General features: G+C 44.0%; 1 protein-coding gene across 2 annotated transcripts in view; it reads left to right on the plus strand.

The window, feature by feature from the left end:
- Positions 1-8,105, plus strand: part of KIF2C (kinesin family member 2C) — a 32,081-nt gene extending 23,976 nt beyond the window's left edge. The window contains exons 15-21 of one of the 2 annotated variants that reach the window (XM_066623582.1): positions 394-598; positions 3,055-3,165; positions 3,530-3,597; positions 5,781-5,889; positions 5,976-6,086; positions 6,412-6,535; positions 7,841-8,105. In XM_066623582.1, the coding sequence (XP_066479679.1) occupies positions 394-598; positions 3,055-3,165; positions 3,530-3,597; positions 5,781-5,889; positions 5,976-6,086; positions 6,412-6,535; positions 7,841-7,920 (808 nt within the window). In that variant the 3' untranslated portion in view covers positions 7,921-8,105. The remainder of the gene's footprint in view (positions 1-393; positions 599-3,054; positions 3,166-3,529; positions 3,598-5,780; positions 5,890-5,975; positions 6,087-6,411; positions 6,536-7,840) is intronic. The other variant, XM_066623583.1, reaches the window with a different exon arrangement.
- The last annotated feature ends 1,761 nt before the right edge of the window (positions 8,106-9,866 follow it).

Raw genomic sequence — 9,866 nt, forward strand, 5'->3', positions numbered from 1 at the left:
ATGGACCCAGGGGGCAGCCACCTGCCAGAGGTGGGGGGGCTCTGCTCCCTTCACCTCTGGAGGGGGTGTGCATGGGGTGCTCTGCTATGTGCAGAGTCTCCTCCAGAGATGAGAAGACGCATGTGGGAGTGCATGTGCTGGGGGCCAGACTTGATCTGAAGATAAGTGAATCTGTGACATCCATGGATATGGGGGCCCCCTGTACAGAAGATCCAAACTTCAAGCATCTAAATTTTTTTGCAGTTGCCAAAGCTTATCTGTTTTGATTTTATATTAAGTCAAAACCCAGAACTGGAAGCACCGAATTTTGAGATACCATGATATGAGCTACAGACTGCATAATCTTTGGCTTTTTCTAGGATGAAAGTGATATTTCTATTATCTTTGTTGTAGAACATCTGGGCATACGTTTGCAAACTCCAGTTCCTCGCGTTCTCATGCTTGCCTCCAAATTATCCTGCGTAAAAAAGGAAAACTTCATGGCAAGTTCTCTTTGGTAGATTTAGCTGGGAATGAGAGGGGTGCTGATACATCCAGTGCTGATCGACAGACACGGATGGAAGCTGCAGAAATAAACAAGAGCCTGCTGGCACTAAAGGTAGAGTAATGCATAATTGGCATGGACAGCAGGAACTTGTTGCAACCCTAGGCAAGAGCAGAATGGCCAGTTAATGTTAATGGTATAATTTCAGCAGTCCATGGTTGCTGGCTGGCTGTGCTCACAAACCTACAATTGTGATTGCCTCCAAGGCAAGCCCTCACTTTCTCTCCAGCTCAGGAGGTAGAAGATGAAGCACAGGGCTTGTCTTCATGCTGTTGTGGCATTCAAAATGCCCCCACTGTGTGCAAGCAAAGTCTGCTCCTCCACCCTTGTTGGAGAGCACCAAGCCACTTGCCATGTCTAAATTGGCAAGCATCATCGTGGAAGCTTGTATAATGTCAAGCCTGCATTCCTGCCTATCTCTCTAGTGCTGTGATTGCTACCTACTCCACAGTTCAGTTTGCTTGAACAAAATCACTCTAAAGCATATATGGGGCTTTCCTACATATTGTAGTGGATGGTAGAGTGGCACATGTAGAACGACGTGAGGTATACATGCTAAGACCATTGGCTACTGCTGCCACAGGAAGAAGCACCTATGCTGACTTCCAGTCATTTTTGATTCTTTCAGAATTGCTTTTCCTTGATTGTGAAATCTTAAAAATTAGTACATTAGTATAGAATGTGAATGTTGATTGCAAATTTATTCCCAATTCTAATTCTGCTGGCATTTTAATAGAAGATTTTAAAAAAACAGACCCCACTGCATACAGTGAGTTTTTTGCACTGAACATTCCTGTGCACACCCATGCTAGAAGGACCTTAATTTAACACATTAAGCATGCCTTGTTAAGTTAAAAGCAAGGGTGGCCAACCTTTCAACTTTAGGGCAAATGGACCTTTAACAATTGTGTAGAGGAGGACAGCAGGTGCAGTCTGTCTGTGAGATGACAAGCTGTACCTGTAGAAATTCCATCTTCTACACAATTGTTAAAGGTCCAGGAGCCCTAAAGTTGAATGGTTGGCCTCTCCTGAGTTAAAGGAAAATGATTATTTTCATAGCTACCATACTTCCTTGAATATTTCAAGACTGACTGATGAAGATAATCCACCAAAAAAAAACCCCAAAATGTAATTTAGTTCACAAATTTGATGAGGAAAAAATCATTCTTGGAGGAAAATAAACCAGTTAGGGTAAAAACAAGAAAAGGAGAAATCTATGAATAAAATAAATACATAAGGAATTTATTAAAAGGTAAAATGAAAGTGTTTCAAAGGAACCAAGGAAGTGTAAAGAATTGCCAAAGAATGGGAGGAAAAGTACCATTTTTCCTTCTGTGGGTTCCTTCTGTACCCCTTTTCACTCAACTTCTTACCTCCCCATATTGAGCACAATGTACTCCTAATGAAGTCCTCTTTGTGTTCAGTGTCATTTGAAAAGTAATATCTACAGCTTGAGTCTCGTTATTCACGAGGGTTTCATTCCCAGAACTCACATGGATGGCAAAAATTGCATTAAAGCAAATCCATTTAAAGAACAATGTCCCTTTGCTAGGCGATTTAAAAACAGCCTTGCTGACCTTTATGATGTAAGATGGTGATTAGGCAGACAATTCATCCATCAATCTCTCTCCAGGCACTTAGAAAGGCTTCACTCTGAGCCAGAGACCCCTCCCTTCACCCAGAGCACATCCCTGGGAAAGAAGGCAAAAGTGATTATCTTTCATGTGCTTGGGGGAAGGAAGGGTAGCTTGCCTTGGAGTGGAGCTGTTCTAAGTGCCTGGAGAGAGACTGATTGATGGATTGTTAGCTGGCTGCTCTCTCTTGCATTAACGAGGCTATTGTTAAAGAACTTTCTCTAAAGGACCCTTCTCATCAAGTTGAGATAAAACCATGGGTGAAAAATCCGTGGATAATTAGGTTATACCTGCATGTCCAGTTCTCTTAGGGTACCTAATTTGCGAATTTGGACTATTGCATTTTCCACTGCCAGGTCTCATATCAGACGACTACCTTCTTAGTGGTCCTGTTATTCAAGAAGAAATCGCTATCTGTGTGTTCTATCCAGGCAGCCTCAATTTGTGCCAATTTCAACTTTCTTAGCTGAGAGCACCAAACCAGCCAGCTTGAGTAGGCCTGGATTTTGCCCCACATATAAGGCAAAAGGGTGCCACACACCCAGGGTCTTTCCAGGAACAGACTAATGGTTGATTAGTTTTCCAGGTTTTTGTCTGCCTTTTAAAAGGCATAGCAAGTTAGTAGATTAGGTGTTGCTGTGAGAACTTGAAGCTCCCTGGGACTTGGCTTCTCGAGTCTGTGCAGTACTTGGGTACATTATGTTGCTTTAACTGTTTTAATTTTCCAATGCAGTCCTGTCAAAGAAGTTGGTAGAAGAATATCACTAAAAGCAGTAGAGATCTTCTAGCTGTTTAGGACCCCTGTCTTGGCTAGTTAACTAGGTGAACTGTGTAACTGTTGGTCTGATCTTGTTTTTTCCTTCCCCTCCCTACTAGGAATGTATTCGTGCACTAGGTCAGAATCAACTACATACACCTTTTCGAGAAAGTAAACTCACTCAGGTGCTGAGGGATTCCTTCATAGGAACAAATTCCAGGACCTGTATGGTAAGGCCACCTCTTAACTTTTCAGTTGCAACAGAAACTCGCTAAAATTATCACATTCTCTGAATCTGCATTCCTGTCATGTGAAAATAGTTTTTGCTGGCATATCTGGGTCCAAGTCATGTCTACCAGTTTTTGGCTCTTGCAGAAATGCGGGCCTGGCCATGCCTGGTTGGGAAAGTCATGTCCCATTTTATTGGAGCCTAAATTTCATGTAAGTGTTCTGAAAATGTAGCTGCTTCACTTTTGAGTGTCTACAAAGCAGGTGGATGGTACTGCAGACAGGGTAGATGGGAATGACTACAATTACCCAAAAGTATACAAGAGGTGAATGCAGGTTGTTTTTAAAATTGTTGTTTGCTTCCAGATTGCAATGATCTCTCCAGGCATGAATTCCTGTGAATATACCCTAAATACCCTGCGATATGCTGATAGGTAAGTGATTTCTGGACTTGAATGATCACATCCATAAACTCAAGATAAATTATTTAAACTCTCACAAGGGAAACTTGTTCATAAAGTGTTTTGAGGAAAGTAGATGAAGTTACTCTAATGGTTGTTCATGTAAATTTTTTAAAGACATGAATACCCCACCTTCCCCCCCACAAGGGGAACCCAAGGCAGCTAACAGTGTCATAAATAATAAAAATAGAGGAAAGAATCACCAGGGAAAAAACCAAATATAAAAGCAGCATCAATACATCACAAGCAGCAAAATGAAATTCACCAATAAAATCATTAAAATTACATGGGCAACAGCATAAAATCAGTAATAAAACAAAGCCCAAACAATAAAAACATCTCCCAATACCCACCTACAAAGAAATGTTTTGTGGTTCGTCAAGACATCTAGGAAGGGAATTCACAATTGGGGTGCCACCTCTGAGAAGGCCCTACAGTTGGTAGACACCCATTTAGACTTCCTCAAGAATGGCACACAAACGAGCCTCCTTGGTTGATCTCAGGAGGCAAGCTGGACTATGTGCAGATGGAATTGAACCAGCCCCTTGGATTGTGCTCAAAAACAAACCAGCAGCTAGTGTAGCTGTAAGAGCAGTGGCCCGCTAGAGTCAAACTTCCAAGCTCCCATAACTACACAGGTTGCTGTATTCTGTACTGCCTCTTCTGAGCAATCTTCAAGGCCAGCCCCACACAGAGTGCCTTACAATCTGATTTTTAGGATTGCCGTTTACAAATGGCCTCAGGATGGTACATGCTTAACAGCGCAATCCTAACCTGTGCTGGAATAGGCAAGCCAACTGGTCTGCACCATATCCAGCACAGGTTAGGAGGTGGGAGCAGTGCAACTTGGCGTAAGGGGATATCTCTCCCATTGCCCCGTGATGTGTGCCAGCCACTCCTGTGGGGCTACTTGAATCTGTGCCAGTGAAATTGCTGGCATGAATCCAAGCAGCCCGGTGTAACGCTAGGTTGCCCAGGCCGGTCTCAACCCCCTCTTAGTTCTGGCACACCTTCTTCTGCTCCAAAACACCCCCCGTTCTGCTACCCTCTCCAATCCCCCATGATTGTGCCTGACAAACCCTTGGCCAGTGCAAACATACTTGATTTTGGAAACATAACCTGGATTCGCCCTCCCTGAGATGGCATGCATCTGTGCACTGACTCAGCCGATGGCACATTTGCGACATTCCTGGGCTGGGCCAGGTGTTCTTCAGGATTGATTCTATAGCTTCTAATTCAGGAAAGAAAAACCGATTGGGTTTTCTTTTTCCAAAGATGGTGTTTATCAGAATTTCTGCCCCACTAACATCTGATAATCAGAAACTGATATCTGTTGAAGCAGGTAGAGGCAGCATTTAAGCAACAACATGAAGTGGTTACTAGAACTGGTTCTAGAGCACACTTGTACTGCCTCTATCTAGACCAAGAAAGGAAAGCTCAGCCAGTTTCTCCCTCCATTAGAAGGCTTTTGTTAAACTACCAGTCCGTGTTGGTCTGCTGGTAGTAGTGCTTACAGATTGAGTCTTGTTGTTTGTGAGGGTTCTGTTCCCAGAACTCTCATGGATGGCAAAAATCACACTAAAGCAAATCTTTTTTAAAAACAATATCCTTTTACTCAGTGGTTTAAAAACAGTCTGGCTGACCTTTTATAATGCACACAGAGGCAATCTTTTCTCTCCAGCTGATTGCTTAGAAAGGCTTCACTCCAGGAGCCCAGTGCAGGGAAAAAATGGAGGAGGTGATAATGACTTGCATTCTTTCACGTGCTGGGGGGGGGGGGAAGGGAGGTGTTGCTTGCCTGGCAGTGAAGCTGTTCTAAGTGCCTGGAGAATGATTGGTGGCTTGTCTACCGGCTGCCCTCTCTCCCATTAAGGAAACTGTTAAATATTTTTTTCCTTTCATTTAAAGGGCCCTTCTCATTGTGTTTTGAGAACTGCAGGTAAAAAAGTGTGGATGATTAGGTTATACCTGTACATACATAACCAAACATGCAAAATATAGTCTTCTGTGCTGAAGCATACATGATCAAGTTTGTCACCTTGCTTTCTAAATTCTGTCTGAGGTATTGATTTGGGAGCTGCTTTAAGTCTCTGAATACCAAGCTGAGTTGCTTTGTTGAAGTAGGTTTCTATGTAAAGGCCCTCCCTTTCCTTCAGAGTGAAGGAATTGCCTCGCCATGGAAAAGCTGGAGAGGCACCGAATTGCATGGAAACTGAGAATGAAGAACTGGAGATCAGTGAAGAAGGATCAGACCACCTCCATGAGGTATGCATATGCCTGTGGGGGATCGATCTGCTTTAGGTGTAGAAACAGTGTAGAACTGCCCTGTGCTAACACTTTTCTTTGAACAGCAGCTTTCTGAAGATGAGCTATCTCCTCATCTGTCCAGTTTCCGTGAGGCTGTTACTCGGATTAGCGAGCTAGAGGAGAGGGCAATTGACGAGCTTAAGGAAGTCAGACAGGTATGTTGTCATGGTTTGTGCACCAAACTTGCTTTATTTGGCTCTGCTTTACCAAAGTTACTCGTACTACTGAAGAATTGGAATTATGCTATAAATGGCTTGCTTATGATTATAGAAAGTATAATTTCAGAATCATATTTCTAGTAGTGGCCCACAAAGTTTTGGTGCAGATGTTGGCAAAATCATTCTAGTAACTCTATATATACTGGTGTGGGTGTGCATATATGCGTATATGCGCATAATCTATATATACACAAGTATATACTTATTATCTACATAATAAATTCAAACTCTATTGCCTAACCACCCTCACTTCTGCACCCAGAAAATGAATGACTGTAACTATCTCCTGGACATGGCAGAACAACCAGAATATGACCTGGAGGCATTTGTGTACCAAGCCCAATGCTTCATACATGAAGGATCCAAAAGCTTCCTCAGTCTGAAAGGTACATGGGGGGGGGGGGGCCTGCATTTTGCAAATTTGGCACAGAAGGTGCTAGAGAAATGAAAATGCTTGATACTGCTGGAAGTCAGCCTTTCTGCTTTAGTGTGAAGGAGTACTCTGCTATGCTGTGAAGCACTGTGCTGAATATGGAAGTGATGCAGTTACTATCCAGAAGCCTTGCATTCTACATTAGACACACAGCATGGGGAGGATGGGGAGAAATTAGGAGTATTGAATGATGGGAGCATGATGAGACTGGAGAAGGTAAAATAAAGCTAGGATGGCCTAAAAAATTATGCAAAAAAGTTGAAGGGTAGAGATAAAGTAAACCTAAATCACTTTAATAGTCAGGAGCAGAAGGCAGCAAATAAGATGCAGTAATTGATTGATCTTGTGCCAAACTGAGGGGAAGGTAAGTGATGTAAAAGAACTGTGGTAGCAATATGAAGAGTGACTTACTATAAGGGCTAGAATCTTGAGCATCATGAAGGGTATTGCTGAAGATATCACTCCATTGTGTTTGCCTAAAATTGATCTGGATATGTCTTATCAGATTTATTTAAAATACTTATCACCTGTTTGTCCCATTTAAGATACCATAAAGGTAGGTTAAATATATACAGTAATTAAAAATGCTTAGAACAAAATGCATAGAAAATAAAACAAATTCAAAATATGTAGTGTCCTTAGTCGCATTATACTGGCACTACTAGGAGCCACATTAGCAAAACGCTCATGCTGGCATAACTATAGGAGCAGTAATCTGCATCCTTCAGCCACCATAAATGGTTCCCAAGAGGTACAAAGTGCTGTGTGACAAACACAATAGCTGCAGTATGTTGGGGGAAGGATCTCATCTTACATTTATCCTAGACTTGTGCTAATGTTGGCATTATCCCAACTTGCCAGTGTCAATAGCATGTAGATTCTCAATAGAATGCTTCCTTGCATGGGTACTCATGAAGTCTCTCTTGTGATAGGAATGTGGCTAGGAGTTGTCTTGGGGCTTACCTTTCTTATTAAAGCTGCTTCTTAAAATGATCTTAGTGGACACAAGTGGGAAATTCTAATGAATTCACAGGTTCTATAGAACGTGTCTGTGTGGGCAGAGAGATTACAAAGAGCACAAGTTACCCATGCCCAAAGGGTGCTGGGTTGAAAAAAATAGGATATCTAGATGCATGATGTTCTTTAAATGCCTGTTAGGTTTTCTGGATTCCTGCTGCCTTCTAGACTCTCTTCTGCCTTGATGTGATGCTAGATGAAAAGGATCCTAATTAGTGTCTCTTCTGTATCTCTTATCCAGACACTATGGAAGAGCTGATTCTTGCCATGCAGATGGAAGAGCAAGCCAGCAAGCACCTGAACAAGAGGCAGCCTCACTAGCCACTCAACTGCTAAATGAATCTTTTTCCTGTGTATTTGTCGTCATTTCTTCCTTGGTGTTACTGCATTTTGAACATTTCCATGCTTGTGTGTATGGTGTGTGCAACTTTTGATGCACGCAAGGGACAGCATTCTCCCACTATGTAGCATTTCTAGGACTGTTGCCCCTCTATTGTTTCAGTATCAAAGGCTTTGGATACTTTGGAGGATACTTTGATGTTGCTTGGTAAATGTGTATTTTTTTAATGTATATAAAATCTTGGGCTAAATATTTTGAATGTTGCCACTGAGTGCAATCCAGTAAATCTTAATTTGCTGCTTAAGCCTTTTTCTTAAAACAGAAAATAGTTGAACCTTATTAAATAAACTTCTGAATTCACTAAATTCTGTTTTGTGAGGGCACTGAAGATTTTTTAAGTCTCTTTCTAAATAGTCTGCTGTTCTTGAGGTCACTTCACTGGGAAAGCAGTAAAGAATCTCAATGCAACTATAAGTACTTGCAAATATGATGCAGTAGCTGAATATCCCTTTCTAAACAGAGGCTGTCATCAGCAGAATCCCTGTGCCAAGTATAGCAGGTTTACTGGCCCTCCAGGCTAGATAAAAGGATTGAGAGCCTTGGATTCCTCCTTCCTCACATCTTATTCCCCTTTAACCATACAAGAACATCTTTTAATGTGTTCTTGCTCTCTCCCCACCCCTGCACTTTATCTTGCTAATGCCAACTGCATATAGAGTTTCCAAAGGAAGGGCTGCCTTAAAGCCATTTCCTGCTCAATGATAGGATGAATTGGACCTCTTGTTCCCATAGTGGCTTCCTTCTTGGAATGGCTGTGCAAAAGTCCAACTGAGTTGCTTTCAATAAAAGGTTGTTTGGGAAAATTTATGTATACTTCACATGTTTGGTCTATAAGTGCACATAGTGTTCTTGTTACCTAGTAGACCACAGCCATGTTGGAAAAAGAAAAGCATGTTGTAGAGCAGGGGTGCTCACACTTTTTTGGCTCGAGAGGTACTTTGAAACCCAGCAAGGCCCGGAGATCTACCAGGGGGGAAGGAAGTGTCTGACAGACACCCCCTTTGATGTATGGAGCCCCTGCTGGACCAGGTCAGAGGAGGCCCACCAAGTCCAGCTTCCTGTGCCCCGCAGTGGCCCACCAGATGCTTCAGGAAGCACACGGGAGGCCTCTCCTCTCTCCCCACCCCACATACTGGGGGCAGCCACAGGTCCCCCCAAGAGGCACATGCCCAGCCTTGCTGCAATACGGGGGAGGAGCTCCCCACTCCCCGCCCTAACCAACTCTTTGTGGCTGTGCCCCAAGACCAGCAGGGAGAGGAAGGCGTTGCAGGTCCTCCTCAGAAGGGGCGGGGGGCTTCCCTGTTTCCATGGAGAGGGGCTGCGCATGCAGGCGGGGGAGACACTGCTACCACCGGCCCTCCTCCTGCAGCGGCGGGGGGCAGGGGGGTCGTCTCACCTGTCAGCCCCGACTGAGAGCAGCAGCGGCCGCAGCACTTACCTGTGGGCTCCTACAGGGGCGGCTGGGCCCGGCATGGCTGGGCTGGGTTGGGCCGGACGTGACTGAAAAGGAAGGGGAGGGTCACTCGGAGCCTCCCAGGGCAACCGCCATCAGAGTGACTCCATCTCAAACTCCCGCCCCTCCCCCTTCCACTACGGAGCCCCAGGAAGCACCTCAGTCCAGTGCAGCCCAGCTCCCCCTCCCGCTGCCGCCCACTTTAGCTCCTGCTCTTCCAGCATGCAGCACCACGAAACTGATGAAACTGACTAGAGTCTAGTCAGTTTCGTTGCTGCATGCCTGAAGAGCAGCTAAAGTGTCAGTTTAGGGTCAGCTAAATATGTCAGTTTCGTCTAGTCACTAGACCTGGGGTCGGCAACCTGTGTTTTCAGAGCCGCATGCGACTCTTTCAGTGGTCTGATGCGGCTCTCA

This window comes from Tiliqua scincoides, chromosome 4, assembly GCF_035046505.1.
Source record: "Tiliqua scincoides isolate rTilSci1 chromosome 4, rTilSci1.hap2, whole genome shotgun sequence".
NCBI classification, from domain to species: domain Eukaryota; kingdom Metazoa; phylum Chordata; class Lepidosauria; order Squamata; family Scincidae; genus Tiliqua; species Tiliqua scincoides.